We start from the raw sequence: 16,248 nt of genomic DNA on the forward strand, positions 1-16,248 counted from the left end.
CGGATGGTGATGGATGTGCCCAGGATCCAGGATCCTTTGCCGTCCAAAATTTCCTCCCATGTCCAGGAGTCCATGTTCCCCTGCTGCTTGGTCCTTCGTTGGTGGGTGTTTCTGTAACACACGTCGTCGGGAGAAGGAGGAGAGGACCAAGGTGCAGCGTGGTAAGTGTTCATACTATTTAATTAAAATATGAAACACAAGACAAAACAACAACGAGGAGAAAACGAAACAGTTCTGAAAGGTGAAACAAACACTAAACAGGAAACAAACACCCACAACCAAAATGGGGAAAACAGGCTACCTAAGTATGATTCTCAATCAGAGACAACGATCGACAGCTGCCTCTGATTGAAATCCATACCAGGCCAAACACAGAAATATAACAACATAGAAAAAAGAACATAGACTACCTACCCCAACTCACGCCCTGACCAACCTAACACAAAGACATAAAAAAGGAACTAAGGTCAGAACGTGACATTTGCTGATCGTTGCTGATAATGGGTCTCTGTACGCCTATGAAGATATTTCATAAAAAAATCGGCCGTTTCCAGCTACAATAGTCATTTACAACATTAACAATGTCTACACTGTATTTCTGATCAATTTGATGTTATTTTAACAGACAAAAAATGTGCTTTTCTTTAAAAAACAAGGACATTTCTAAGTGACCCCAAACTTTTGAACGGTAGTGTACTTTAGCATACACACACACACACACACACACACACACACACACACACACACACACACACACACACACACACACACACACACACACACACACACACACACACACACACACACACACACACACACACAGGTGCACATCCTCAATTTTCCAACGACACGCACACACACACTGGCTGTTGTTCCTGTGAGCCTGACCGTCTTACTGTGTAACAGTAGGTGAATTATTAATTTTCAGTTAGGAAGGAGGAGGCAGAGTTCACTGGTGCATAAACAGCATTACACGCTCTCTGACACAGATGTAGAATCAGCTCACCCTCACCTTAATCTTCACGTTTACCACAAGTAGTACAAACGCACAACTGACCTTAGATCAGCGGTTAGGGACATCTTCAGTTTAGTGTGGCAGCCATTTTATCTAAATTATAGCAATTTGCCTTCTTGTTCGTCACCAGAGCATGGAGGACAGAAGAAGAACACCACAGACGACTGCTGTCTACAGACTTTCTCTAACATCTCTGAGCCCCTAGTCTTTAGGTAGGTATTTTTGTTGTATATTTATTACATAAAATATTTTGAATTGTTCTATTCAACCTTCATTTAGCCAAGTTTGTCACTGAGATATGTCTTCATTAAGTTTACTAGTGGCTGTGTGGAGTTAGCTAGCAACAGCAACGTTCAGTCAGTATTGTCAATGTCTTGGTGTGGATAGTTTTAATGGATTTCAGGACAAGCACAGAAAAGTAGGATCTCATCCTTAGCCTTTCTTGGTGTGACACTAACCCTATAATAATTTGAAGGGTGTTTATTTTTGCCCTGTAATGTAAATACATTTATTGCATAGCCCAACTCTCACTGAGACACCCGCAGGGAATGTGGTCACAGCCAGAATCCCCATGGTCCAACACCCCTGGAGCAGCTGGGGACAACTTTTTTCACAATGTCAGCTCCAGGACTCGAACCAAAAACCTTGCGGTCACTGGCCCAATGCTTTAACCTCAAGGCTACCTGCCACCCCTGCTGCATGGCCACAATCTGGCTGAACCCTAACCCTAGCCACAACCCCAATACTGATCCTACCTTTCCCTGGTCTGACCCCAGGTCAGCATGGTGACTCTGAAACACCTTAGTGTGGAGGAACCAGATGACTACAGCTCTCCGGATGCTGACTTCTCTGAGATAACACCTGTTACAGTTACACCTGACACCAGGGAGATGCTACTCAGCAGGTATGGCTCTGTGTGTGTGTGTGTGTGTGTGTGTGTGTGTGTGTGTGTGTGTGTGTGTCATTCACGTATATCCATTTTATTCCAGGACTAACAACCTAGCCTTGAGTCTAGTGCTGCTGGTGGGATGCTACTCCGCTATCCTGGTCCCTGCTCTTATAACTTCAGACCCTCTGTCAGGGGCTAACGACAACCAACACACTGACATGGTACTGAACACACACAAAAGCACATGAATACATGAATACATACAGTTGAGTCGGACATTTACATACACCTTAGCCAAATTCATTTAAACTCGGTTTTTCACAATTCCTGACATTTAATCCTGGTAAAAATTCCCTGTTTTAGGTCAGTTAGGATCACCACTTTATTTTAAGAATTTGAAATGTCAGAATTATAGTAGAGAGAGTCATTTATTTCAGCTTTTATTTCTTTCATTGCATTACCAGTGGGTCAGTAGTGTACATACTGTAAGGGCTGTCGTTCTCCTCTTCCTCGGACGAGGAGAGGAGAGAAGGATCATCAGACCAAAATGCAGCATTCGGGAAATAAGCCATCTCTTTATTTGTAACGATGATGGCAACACGAAAAACAAAACACTTTTACAAAGTTACAAAAACAAGAAAACGACGTAGACGAAAACCTATACATGAACTTACTTAACTAAAACGTAAAACTCACGGACAGGAACAGACTACATCGAAACGAAACGAACAACCGAACAGTCCCGTATGGTGCAAGACATAACACAGATACGGAAGACAATCACCCACAAACAAACAGTGAGAACACCCTACCTAAATATGACTCTTAATTAGAGGAAAACGCAAACCACCTGCCTCTAATTAAGAGCCATACCAGGCAACCCAAAACCAACATAGAAACAGAAAACATAGACTGCCCACCCAAAACACACGCCCTGACCATAAACACATACAAAAACAACAGAAAACAGGTCAGGACCGTTACACATACACTCAATTAGTATTTGGTAGCATTGCCATTAAATTGATTAACGTGGGTCAAATGTTTGGGTAGCTTTCCACAAGCTTCAGACAATAAGTTGGGTGAATTTTGGTCCATTTCTCCTCACAAAGCTGGTGTAACTGAGTCAGGTTTGTAGGCCTCCTTGCTCACACACACTTTTTCAGTTCTCCCCACACATTTGTGGATTGAGGTCAGGACTTTGTGATGGCCACTCCAATACCTTGACTTTGTTGTCCTTAAGCCATTTTGCCACAACTTTGGAAGTATGCTTGGTGTCATTGTCCATTTGGAAGATCCATTTGCGACCAAGCTTTAACTTCCTGACTGATGTCTTGAGATGTTGCTACAATATATCCACATAATTTTCCTGCCTCATGATGCCATTTATTTTGTGAAGTGCACCAGTCCCTCCTGTAGCGAAGCACCACCACCACATGACACTGCCACCCCCGGGCTTCACGGTTGGGATGGTGTTCTTCGGCTTGCATGCCTCCCCCTTTTTCCTCCAAACATAACGATGGCCATTATGGTCAAACAGTTCTATTTTTGTTTCATCAGACCAGAGGACATTTCTCCAAAAAGTACGATCTTTGTCCCCATGTGCAGTTGCAAACCGTAGTCTGATTTTTATCTGACGGTTTTGGAGCAGTGGCTTCTTCCTTGCTGAGCGGCCTTTCAAGTTATGTTGATATAGGACACGTTTTACTGTGGATATAGATACTCTTGTACCTGTTTCCTCCAGCATCTTCACAAGGTCCTTTGCTCTTGTTCTGGGATTGATTTGCACTTTTTGCACCAAAGTACGTTCATCTCTAGGAGACAGAACTTCCTGAGCGGTATGACGGCTGCATGTTTCCATGCTGTTTATACTTGTGTACTATTGTTTGTACAGATGAACGTGGTACCTTCAGGCGTTTGGAAATTGCTCCCAAGGATGAACCAGACCTGTGGAGGTCTACAATTGTTTTTCTGAGGTCTTGGCTGATATCTTTTGATTTTCCCATGATGTCAGAGGCACTGAGTTTGAAGGTAGGCCTTGAAATACATCCACAGGTACACCTCCAATTGACACAAATTATGTCAATTAGCCTATCAGAAGTTCCTAATGCCATAACATAATTTTCTGGAATTTTCTAAGCTGTTTAAAGGCACAGTCAACTTCGTGTATGTAAACTTCTGACTCACTGGAATTGTGATACAGGGAATTAAAAGTTAAATAATCTGTCTGTAAACAATTGTTGCAAAAATTACTTGTGTCATGCACAAAGTAGATGTCCTCAAGCCGACTTGCCAAAACTATAGTTTGTTAACAAGAAATTTGTGGAGTGGTTGAAAAACGAGTTTTAATGACTCCAACCTAAGTGTATGTAAACTTCCGACTTCAACTATATATTTGGGTGCGTGTTGGGTGTATTAAACTGCTTTCTTGTGATGAACTGATTTCTCTTACTCTAGTCTGTGCTGTAGGACTTATTGAACTCCCCTTCCCTATCCTCTCTCCTCCAGGTCTTACTATACTCCCCGTCCCCCTCCCCTCTCCCCAGGTCATACTAAACTCCCCGTCCCTCTCCCCTCTCCTCTCTCATCCAGGTCATACTAAACTCCCCGTCTCTCTCCCCTCTCCCCTCTCCCCACTCCTCCAGGTCATACTAAACTCCCCGTCTCTCTCCCCTCTCCCCTCTCCCCACTCCTCCAGGTCATACTAAACTCCCCGTCCCTCTCCCCTCTCTCTACTCTCCTCTCTCCTCCAGGTCATACTATACTCCCCGTCCCTCTCCCCTCTCCCCTCTCCTCTCTCCTCTCTCCTCCAGGTCTTACTAAACTCCCCGTCCCTCTCCCCTCTCCTCTCTCCTCCAGGTCTTACTAAACCGCTCTGCCTCCCTGCTTCTGCAGCCCTGCCATCCAGGCTGGTGTGTGTCTCATCTCCTGTCCTTGGACTCCTCTCTAGACCTCCAGGACATCCCTGTGTTCCTCCAGTCGGGGATTGCAGCAGACAGGCGTATTCCCTGGGACTTGGCTCCTCCCCTGGGCCTCCAGGGCTGTGACGAGAGCGTGGCTCGGGCCCTGGCCTCTCTAACTCATCCAGGCCTGCCCCCATCCCTGGAGGGGAGAGGTAGGGGTGGGGGCTGTAGGAGGTGTGTGGTGGTGGGCAGTGGAGGGGTGCTACATGGCAGCCACCTGGGTTCCCATATTGACCAGTATGATGTCATCATCAGGTGAATGACCAATCAAACATACAATCAATGTAATTGTAAAAGAAGCACAATCTTTTTAAATCAGATAATGTTTTCCATGACCCCCTACTGTACCACCTAAGTGACAGTCTGTTTCTGATATTATAACCAATCCCGTTTTTAGTTTTCCAGACTGCTAAAATAAATACATCAAAGCAACCAAACTAACCTCTACCACTCCTGGTCACTAAGGGGATATACTGGATTAGATTTGTATTGTCTGAAGCTGTTTTTCCTCCTTCTCCTCTCTCGCCTACTTCCCCTCCTCTTTCTCCTTCCCCTTCTCACTCTTCTCTGTCCTCTCAGGATGAACAACGCCCCAGTGTCAGGTTTTGAGAGGGACGCAGGCTCCAGGACCACTGTCCGTCTGATGTACCCAGAGGGAGCTCCCCTTTCCCCCAACGAGTACAGACACACCTCCCTGGTTACCCTGGTGGTCTACAAGTGCCTGGACCTGGACTGGCTCACGTCTGTCATCACCAAACAGCCTCTGGTGGGAATGTGTTTACTACCTGTTTGTTGTCCTGTTTGTCTGTTTGTTTCCCTGTCAGAGGCACAGTGGCTTGGGGAATTTTAGTGTAGATTTGCAGACAGAAAATTACTTCTAAAGTAGCTTCTATACGTTCTGCTGTCCATGGACAGGGTTGGGTAGGTTACTTTCCGTTACAGTTACTACTTACCTGTCCAAGGTTTTATCAGTAACATAACTTTTGGATTACCCTAACATAATCTGCACTTTCAGTTACTGCATTTGGTATGCTATCATAGTGGTCTCTGACTTGTTGTCAGACTCACTCAGGTGGAATAAACTAAAAGGTCAACTGCACTTCCTGATTTGGCCTTGTTTTCATCAATGGTCATTAGGAAATGCTAGCGGCCCTGAGCGAAGGCAAACGAGAGTTGTGTTGGGGGTGTGGTTTGATGTGGCTGTTTCATGGGTGTGTCTTTGCCATTCAATCAAAACTTACAAGGACAGTAGCCAGCCAGTTTTAGTTTAAACATTATTGAAAGAAAGCCAACAACATGCATCAAACATGTCAGGTTTGCTTGATTATGAGCTAGCTAGCTTACGTTAGCTAGCAGGTATCAAACCTGTCTTCAGGTGCAACGTTAGATATGCAAATCTTCCTCTCCCGTTATATGTTAAGGAGAGGCTATGTATTTAGCTAGTTACTTCACAGTATTATAGCCTAGTATCATAGTGGCAAAGCCTATCAAAGAATGACATGTAGCTAGCTAGCCCTTGATCATGATTCAGTTCCATTCCATTACACTTAAAAGTCATTGGACGAAGGCGTTTTCTGTACGGGGGAGTTTTGTTAAGAACATTGAACATTGCTTGCGGTACGGTTTTAGAAGCATAAGGTCCTTATATTTCATAGAATTTTCAAAAAACAAAAGGTTAAATTGATACACTGCTTGATAGGGTTAGGGTTAGTGTTCCCACATGGCCAAATCTCCATGTTACAGCGTTTATTTACGAAAGACAAGAGGTGACCATTGTGCAAATTAGCTATCTAGTATGCTCCGCACAACTATGTAAGCGTAACTTGGGAAGTGTAGCAGAAGTGTAGTTTGGTCAGATGGAGGCTCCATAGTTGGATGGATCTTTGCAATACTGCTACAATAAGTGTATTTATTTTACTTGAAGGATTCTTTCTCGCTGATAAAAGACAAGGGTCATAATGTTTCGAAAGCTGTATCTCAAGCAATGATTATTGATGTTTCAAAGCGTTAAAACAGCGTCGGGACTATAGTTCACATGAGGCAGTCGTAGGCGAAGCTAATGGCTGAGAACTACAGGGAGAAGGCAGAATGGCGCCTAACGTTTTCGAGAGCTATAACTAGCTAGCTATAAACAAAATGTAGCTACTTACCAACAGCACACCAGTCTCAGGTTTGATGGTTGACACCCCAAGTAGAAGATAGTCAGATTTAATCCATATCCTGGCCATCTGCCTAAGATTGTTAAACAACTTTATGGAAGCCCATTTTCACTAGTGGATATTTCCTGAGCAAGGGCAAGTACAAACCCCTGTCTGGGGAAGACTTTCCAGTGGGCGAGTTCGTTGCCCTGGGTGTGCGGGGTTTGTTAATTTTCAATCATTCCATTTGTCCTCTAAGGAGAGATCTGCACCCGCCTCTGCTGAGTCCCCAACAACTGGGTCTTCCGGTTATCAGGGGAAATGGAAAGAGAACAACTGGGTGTTCCGGTTATCAGGGGAAATGGAAAGAGAACAACTGGGTGTTCCGGTTATCAGGGGAAATGGAAAGAGAGCCTGTGACACAACTGTCACGCCCTGGCCTTAGTTATCTTTGTTTTCTGTAATGTTTTGGTTAGGTCAGGGTGGGACAGGGGGGATGTTTGTGTATAGTTGTCTCGTCTGGGGTGGTTGTATGGTATAGGGAGTTTTGGGTAGAGTGTATGGGTTTGTGTTGAGTGTAGGTGTCTAGGTAAGTCTATGGTTGCCTGAATGGTTCTCAATCAGAGACAGCTGTTATTCATTGTCTCTGATTGGGAGCCATATTTAAGGCAGCCATAGGCAGTAGGCATTTGTGGGTAATTGTCTATGTCTAAACGTTAGTAGCTTGTGTGTGCACTTTCGTTTTGTAGCTTCACGGTCGTTTGTTGTTTTGTTTGTTTGTATAGTATTTCGTTTCGTGTTCATCTTCTTCGTAAATAAAAAGAGGATGTATTTATATCACGCTGCGCCTTGGTCGACTCTTCCTCATCAAGACGATTGTGACAACAACTTCCCCTTTCGAACGTTAACAAGGCGACACTCCATCTTAACTCCTCCTCTACATTTACTGGATTGGTTGAACAGTGAAAAATATTATTTTCTTCATGTCAAGACCAGTATGTAGGGGTTCTAGTTTCAGACCAGTATGCAGGGGGATCTAGTTTCAGACCAGTATGTAGGGGATCTAGTTTCAGACCAGTATGTAGGGGGATCTAGTTTCAGACAGTATGTAGGGGATCTAGTTTCAGACCAGTATGTAGGGGATCTAGTTTCAGACAGTATGTAGGGGATCTAGTTTCAGACCAGTATGTAGGGGATCTAGTTTCAGACCAGTATGTAGGGGATCTAGTTTCAGACCAGTATGTAGGGAATCTAGTTTCAGACCAGTATGTAGGGGATCTAGTTTCAGACCAGTATGTAGGGGATCTAGTTTCAGACCAGTATGTAGGGGGATCTAGTTTCAGACCAGTATGTAGGGGGATCTAGTTTCAGACCAGTATGTAGGGAATCTAGTTTCAGACCAGTATGTAGGGGATCTAGTTTCAGACCAGTGTGTAGGGGATCTAGTTTCAGACCAGTGTGTAGGGGATCTAGTTTCAGACCAGTGTGTAGGGGATCTAGTTTCAGACCAGTGTGTAGGGGATCTAGTTTCAGACCAGTATGTAGGGGATCTAGTTTCAGACCAGTATGTAGGGAATCTAGTTTCAGACCAGTGTGTAGGGGATCTAGTTTCAGACCAGTATCTGGGGGATCTAGTTTCAGACCAGTATGTAGGGAATCTAGTTTCAGACCAGTATGTAGGGGGATCTAGTTTCAGACCAGTATGTAGGGGATCTAGTTTCAGACCAGTGTGTAGGGGATCTAGTTTCAGACCAGTATGTAGGGGATCTAGTTTCAGACCAGTATGTAGGGAATCTAGTTTCAGACCAGTATCTGGGGGATCTAGTTTCAGACCAGTATGTAGGGAATCTAGTTTCAGATCAGTATGTAGGGGATCTAGTTTCAGACCAGTATGTAGGTGATCTAGTTTCAGACCAGTGTGTAGGGGATCTAGTTTCAGACCAGTGTGTAGGGGATCTAGTTTCAGACCAGTGTGTAGGGGATCTAGTTTCAGACCAGTGTGTAGGGGATCTAGTTTCAGACCAGTATCTGGGGGATCTAGTTTCAGACCAGTATGTAGGGAATCTAGTTTCAGACCAGTATGTAGGGGATCTAGTTTCAGACCAGTATGTAGGGGATCTAGTTTCAGACCAGTATGTAGGGGATCTAGTTTCAGACCAGTATGTAGGGGATCTAGTTTCAGACCAGTATGTAGGGGATCTAGTTTCAGACCAGTATGTAGGGGATCTAGTTTCAGACCAGTGTGTAGGGGATCTAGTTTCAGACCAGTGTGTAGGGGATCTAGTTTCAGACCAGTATGTAGGGGGATCTAGTTTCAGACCAGTGTGTAGGGGATCTAGTTTCAGACCAGTGTGTAGGGGATCTAGTTTCAGACCAGTGTGTAGGGGATCTAGTTTCAGACCAGTATCTGGGGGATCTAGTTTCAGACCAGTATGTAGGGAATCTAGTTTCAGACCAGTATGTAGGGGATCTAGTTTCAGACCAGTATGTAGGGGATCTAGTTTCAGACCAGTATGTAGGGGATCTAGTTTCAGACCAGTATGTAGGGGATCTAGTTTCAGACCAGTATGTAGGGGATCTAGTTTCAGACCAGTATGTAGGGGATCTAGTTTCAGACCAGTGTGTAGGGGATCTAGTTTCAGACCAGTGTGTAGGGGATCTAGTTTCAGACCAGTATGTAGGGGGATCTAGTTTCAGACCAGTATGTAGGGGATCTAGTTTCAGACCAGTGTGTAGGGGATCTAGTTTCAGACCAGTATCTGGGGGATCTAGTTTCAGACCAGTATGTAGGGAATCTAGTTTCAGACCAGTATGTAGGGGATCTAGTTTCAGACCAGTATGTAGGGGATCTAGTTCCAGACCAGTGTGTAGGGGCTCTAGTTTCAGACCAGTGTGTAGGGGATCTAGTTTCAGACCAGTATGTAGGGGATCTAGTTTCAGACCAGTATGTAGGGGATCTAGTTTCAGACCAGTATGTAGGGGATCTAGTTTCAGACCAGTGTGTAGGGGATCTCGTTTCAGACCAGTATCTGGGGGATCTAGTTTCAGACCAGTATGTAGGGGATCTAGTTTCAGACAGGTAATTAGGGGATCTAGTTTCAGACCAGTGTGTAGGGGATCTAGTTTCAGACCAGTATGTAGGGGATCTAGTTTCAGAGCAGTGTGTAGGGGATCTAGTTTCAGACCAGTGTGTAGGGGATCTAGTTTCAGACCAGTATGTAGAGGGATCTAGTTTCAGACCAGTATGTAGGGGATCTAGTTTCAGACCAGTGTGTAGGGGATCTAGTTTCAGACCAGTATCTGGGGGATCTAGTTTCAGACCAGTATGTAGGGAATCTAGTTTCAGACCAGTGTGTAGGGGATCTAGTTTCAGACCAGTATGTAGAGGGATCTAGTTTCAGACCAGTATGTAGGGGATCTAGTTTCAGACCAGTGTGTAGGGGATCTAGTTTCAGACCAGTATCTGGGGGATCTAGTTTCAGACCAGTATGTAGGGAATCTAGTTTCAGACCAGTATGTAGGGGATCTAGTTTCAGACCAGTATGTAGGGGATCTAGTTTCAGACCAGTATGTAGAGGATCTAGTTTCAGGCATTTCTTTATTTTGCGCCAACTAGGTTACCACCAGGGCCATGCAAAGCAAAGTTGCCCAGTCTTTTCCCAGAAAACACGGTGCCACCACGTGCTAATAGGCAAAAAAGGGGTATGAATTATTGACGTATGTAAGGGGTGCGTTCTGGTGGCAGAGAAGTCAGACGCAGGTAAGCAAAAACTGTGTTTCCAACGGCGCAGTTTAATAATAAAAACCCCCACCGGAAACAAGAACAATCAATAAGTGGGTACAAAACCCGACGCACAATACCGGACACGGACATGGGGGGAACAGAGGGTTAAATACACAACATGGAATTGATGGAATTGAAACCAGGTGTGTGGGAAGATAAGACAAAACAAATGGAAAATGAATGGTGGATCGGCGATGGCTAGAAGACCGGTGACGTCGACCGCCGAACGTCGCCCGAACAAGGAGAGGGACCGACTTCGGAAGAAGTCGTGTTAACATAATTGTAAACTAACCTTCATTTACTCGTTGTGACACATTCAGACTCTAAACTCCGTTTTAGACGAGACTGACTTTATGACCAAAATGATCCTATTTGCACTTCGAATAAAATTTTCATAAACAGTCTTTCTGAATTGAAAAGTAATCCAAGAAGTAATAACCTCATCTTTAAAAGTATCTGTAATCAGATTACAATACAATTACAATTTTACAATTGTAATACAATTACAAATACAATTACAAAAATTACAATTTTTGCTTGTAAACGTAAATGATTACAGTTAGTTTTTTTCTAATCAGATTACATGTAACTGATTACATGCAATCAATTACTCCCCAATCCTGTTTGTGTTCTAGAGCTGTTTCTGAATTGGTTCTGCTTCCTGTGGTTGTGTTGTCTAGAGCTGGTGGTCCAAGCTGTGGTTCTGGAGAGACGTAGTGGAGAACATTCCTCTGAAGCCGGAGAACATCCAGATACTCAACCCAGAGATCATGCACAAGACAGGCCTAGCACTGCAAAGATACACACAGCAACAGAGGAAGGTTGGTACTACTGATACACACAGCAACAGAGGAAGGTTACTACTACTGATACACACAGCAACAGAGGGAGGTTAGTACTACTGATACACACAGCAACAGAGAAAGGTTACTACTACTGATACACACAGCAACAGAGGAAGGTTACTACTACTGATGCACACAGCAACAGAGGAAGGTTACTACTACTGATGCACAGAGCAACAGAGGAAGGTTACTACTACTGATACACACAGCAACAGAGGAAGGTTACTACTACTGATACACACAGCAACAGAGGAAGGTTACTACTACTGATACACACAGCAACAGAGGAAGGTTACTACTACTGATACACACAGCAACAGAGGAAGGTTACTACTACTGACACACACAGCAACAGAGGAAGGTTACTACTACTGATACACACAGCAACAGAGGAAGGTTACTAATACTGACACAGTACCAGAGGAAGGTTGGTACTACTGATACACACAACAACAGAGGAAGGTTACTACTACTGATACACACAGCAACAGAGGAAGGTTACTACTACTGATACACACAGCAACAGAGGAAGGTTACTACTACTGATACACACAGCAACAGAGGAAGGTTATTACTACTGATACACACAATAACAGAGGAAGGTTACTACTACTGATACACACAGTACCAGAGGAAGGTTACTACTACTGATACACACAGCAACAGAGGAAGGTTACTACTACTGATACACACAGCAACAGAGGAAGGTGACTACTACTGATACACACAACAACAGAGGAAGGTTACTACTACTGATACGCACAGTACCAGAGGAAGGTTACTACTACTGATACACACAGCAACAGAGGAAGGTTACTACTACTGATACACACAATAACAGAGGAAGGTTAGTACTACTGATACACACAGCAACAGAGGAAGGTTACTACTACTGATACACACAGCAACAGAGGAAGGTTACTACTACTGATACACACAGCAACAGAGGAAGGTTACTACTACTGATACACACAGCAACAGAGGAAGGTTAGTACTACTGACACAGTACCAGAGGAAGGTTACTACTACTGATACACACAGCAACAGAGGAAGGTTACTACTACTGATACACACAGCAACAGAGGAAGGTTACTACTACTGATACACACAATAACAGAGGAAGGTTAGTACTACTGATACACACAGCAACAGAGGAAGGTTACTACTACTGATACACACAGCAACAGAGGAAGGTTACTACTACTGATACACACAGCAACAGAGGAAGGTTACTAATACTGACACAGTACCAGAGGAAGGTTACTACTACTGATACACACAGCAACAGAGGAAGGTTACTACTACTGATACACACAGCAACAGAGGAAGGTTACTACTACTGATACACACAATAACAGAGGAAGGTTAGTACTACTGATAGACACAGCAACAGAGGAAGGTTACTACTACTGACACAGTACCAGAGGAAGGTTACTACTACTGATACACACAGCAACAGAGGAAGGTTACTACTACTGATACACACAGCAACAGAGGAAGGTTACTACTACTGATAGACACAGCAACAGAGGAAGGTTACTACTACTGACACAGTACCAGAGGAAGGTTACTACTACTGATACACACAGCAACAGAGGAAGGTTACTACTACTGATACACACAATAACAGAGGAAGGTTAGTACTACTGATACACACAGCAACAGAGGAAGGTTACTACTACTGATACACACAATAACAGAGGAAGGTTAGTACTACTGATAGACACAGCAACAGAGGAAGGTTACTACTACTGACACAGTACCAGAGGGAGGTTAGTACTACTGATACACACAGCAACAGAGGGAGGTTAGTACTACTGATACACACAGCAACAGAGGAAGGTTACTACTACTGATACACACAGCAACAGAGGGAGGTTAGTACTACTGATACACACAGCAACAGAGGAAGGTTAGTACTACTGATACACACAGCAACAGAGGAAGGTTACTACTACTGATACACACAGCAACAGAGGGAGGTTAGTACTACTGATACACACAGCAACAGAGGAAGGTTACTACTACTGATACACACAGCAACAGAGGAAGGTTAGTACTACTGATACACACAGCAACAGAGGGAGGTTAGTACTACTGATACACACAGCAACAGAGGAAGGTTACTACTACTGATACACACAGCAACAGAGGAAGGTTACTACTACTGACACAGTACCAGAGGAAGGTTACTACTCCTGATACACACAACAACAGAGGAAGGTTACTATTACTACTACTGATACACACAGCAACAGAGGAAGGTTACTACTACTGATACACACAGCAACAGAGGAAGGTTACTACTACTGATACACACAGCAACAGAGGAAGGTTACTATTACTACTACTGATACACACAGCAACAGAGGAAGGTTACTACTACTGATACACACAGCAACAGAGGAAGGTTACTATTACTACTACTGATACACACAGCAACAGAGGAAGGTTACTACTACTGATACACACAGCAACAGAGGAAGGTTACTACTACTGATACACACAGCAACAGAGGAAGGTTACTACTACTGATACACACAGCAACAGAGGAAGGTTACTACTACTGATACACACAGCAACAGAGGAATGTTTCTACTACTGATACACACAGCAACAGAGGAAGGTTACTACTACTGACACAGTACCAGAGGAATCTTACTACTACTGATAGACACAGCAACATAGTAATTTTAAAGGATATACAGGTAACTGCCAAAATATCTGAAACACCTGAGTAAATGAGGGAAACAAAGTATTATGAAAGCAGGTGCTTCCACACAGGTATGGTCCCTGAGTTAAATAAAAAATTAGCATCCCATCATGCTTAGGGTCTTGTATTAAAACGCTGTGCAGACCATTGTTTTTTACATTATTTTGGCTACCGTGGCTATGCCCCTATAAAATGACAATGAATGGTTTGATGAGCATGAAAACGATGTAAACCACATGACAAGGCCGTCTCAGTCACCAGATCTCAACCCAATTCAACACTTATGGGAGATTCTGCAGCGGCACCATAGAGTGTTTTCCAACACTATCAACAAAACACCAAATGATGGAATTTCTGTGTCGCATCCCTCCAATAGAGTTCCAGACACTTGTAGAATGTATACCAAGGTGCATTGAAGCTGTTCTGGCTTGTGGTGGCCCAACACCCTACTTTTACACTATGTTGGTGTTTCCTTTATTTTGGCAGTTTCCTGTACATGTACAGTATAAATGTGTACCCAGTGGATGAATGTTTCAATAATTGAATGGCTCTCTCCATGTGCTTTGCTTTAACATTTGGTTGGAAGTGTTTCTTCTTAGATTGATGTAGTCTGAACACGAGTTAGCCTCAATAAACACTTAATTACCATCCTGTCTTCTCTCTAGTTGGTTCCTACGTTAGGTGCCAGTGCGGTGGTGATGGCCCTACAGCTGTGTGATGAGGTGAGCCTGGCAGGGTTTGGTTATGACCTGCAGCATCTCGGTGCCAGACTACACTACTATGAGAGTCTACGTATGGACGCCATCAAGGCCCAGGTACACTACAGTATATAAGAGCAGTGGAGAGAGAATGACAAACACTGATTGTTTGCTGTTCCCATAAAAATATGTGTTAGCTTCTGCTACTAGTAAGGTCCAGGTCAGAGAAGCACTTTTGAATTATTTATTTTTCTAATTAAAGTCTCTTAAGTCTCTTCCTGTATTGATTGTCTTTGTCCAGGTGGTACATGATGTGAGCGCTGAGAAACTCTTCCTCAGAGAGCTAGTGGCTGCAGGTGTCTTGACTGACCTCACAGGGGCGCTGTGACAGAGAGACAGTACCAGGGATGGACACAGTTCTAGCAGTTGTGGTTGGAGGTTTCCACCTTGTCGGCACGGGGATTCAAACCAGCGACCTTTCTTAACAACCCCTGGTTCCGTCTACTACCATGATGATTCAACCAATCAACGCTTAGTTGAAAAATGTACTATTATTATTTACTATATTATGCACTATAAAAATGTATGCACCCATTACTGTAAATCGCTTTGGATTAAATTGTCTGCTAAATGTCATATGTCATTATTCTATATTAAATGTCCAAAGCAGCCGTTTGTATATCAATATCAAATCATTTCTGGGTAACAGTTAAGTACATTACTGTAATAGATTTAAATAAAAATGGGAAAAAAAATATTTCTCAAGCTAGAATTTAGCTAGGACTGTCTGGGAGTGGTCTGAGTGGGGAGGGATTACTGAAAACTAGCTGATATTGGCAGAGGTTTGGAACTCTCTTTGTTATTGGTCTATTAACTAATTTACTGCATGGTGACGCCACCATGGAAAGCAGAAACACCCTCCAATACAAACCTGCTCATTAGGTCATTTATAGATTGTATTTTCAACCAGCAACTATCAGGAAATAACACTGAACTCATTTTTAGACTTTTACAATTAGATTAATCAGCAATATGATACAAAACCCTGGGAAAACAGAATTTTGACTGCACTGGGCCTGTAAGAACAAAAGATTGACCACCTCTGCACTACTTACCACAACTTGCCCCTACCTCAACACATTGTAGTACAGTACCTTCCACAACCTGCCCCTACCTCAACACATTGTAGTACAGTACCTCCCA

The 16,248-nt window shown here is 43.5% G+C and overlaps 1 protein-coding gene across 4 annotated transcripts; it reads left to right on the forward strand.

The window, feature by feature from the left end:
- The first annotated feature begins 955 nt into the window (after positions 1–955).
- Positions 956–15,716, forward strand: st3gal7 (ST3 beta-galactoside alpha-2,3-sialyltransferase 7). 4 transcript variants are annotated; one of them, XM_055889899.1, is made up of 8 exons: positions 956–1,227; positions 1,792–1,919; positions 2,005–2,125; positions 4,800–5,122; positions 5,447–5,633; positions 11,470–11,610; positions 15,013–15,162; positions 15,347–15,716. In XM_055889899.1, exons 2-8 carry the CDS (start codon positions 1,798–1,800, stop codon positions 15,431–15,433), a joined length of 1,131 nt encoding a protein of 376 aa, XP_055745874.1. In that variant the 5' UTR covers positions 956–1,227; positions 1,792–1,797; the 3' UTR covers positions 15,434–15,716. The 4 variants fall into 4 exon arrangements, with proteins under 4 accessions (XP_055745874.1, XP_055745873.1, XP_055745875.1 ...); XM_055889898.1 differs by having other exon boundaries at positions 957–1,227; positions 4,764–5,122; XM_055889900.1 differs by having other exon boundaries at positions 957–1,227; positions 4,764–5,041.
- Positions 15,717–16,248: the final 532 nt, after the last annotated feature.

This window comes from Salvelinus fontinalis, chromosome 30 (genome assembly GCF_029448725.1).
Source record: "Salvelinus fontinalis isolate EN_2023a chromosome 30, ASM2944872v1, whole genome shotgun sequence".
Taxonomy (NCBI): domain Eukaryota; kingdom Metazoa; phylum Chordata; class Actinopteri; order Salmoniformes; family Salmonidae; genus Salvelinus; species Salvelinus fontinalis.

Excerpts from the sequence above, each read along its gene's own strand:
- st3gal7 (XM_055889898.1), top strand. The coding sequence starts at position 1,798 with ATGGTGACTCTGAAACACCTTAGTGTGGAGGAACCAGATGACTACAGC. Across the intron at positions 2,126-4,763 it reads ACAACCAACACACTGACATG|GTCTTACTAAACCGCTCTGC; the intron begins GTACTGAACACA and ends TCTCTCCTCCAG. Across the intron at positions 5,123-5,446 it reads CAGTATGATGTCATCATCAG|GATGAACAACGCCCCAGTGT; the intron begins GTGAATGACCAA and ends CTGTCCTCTCAG.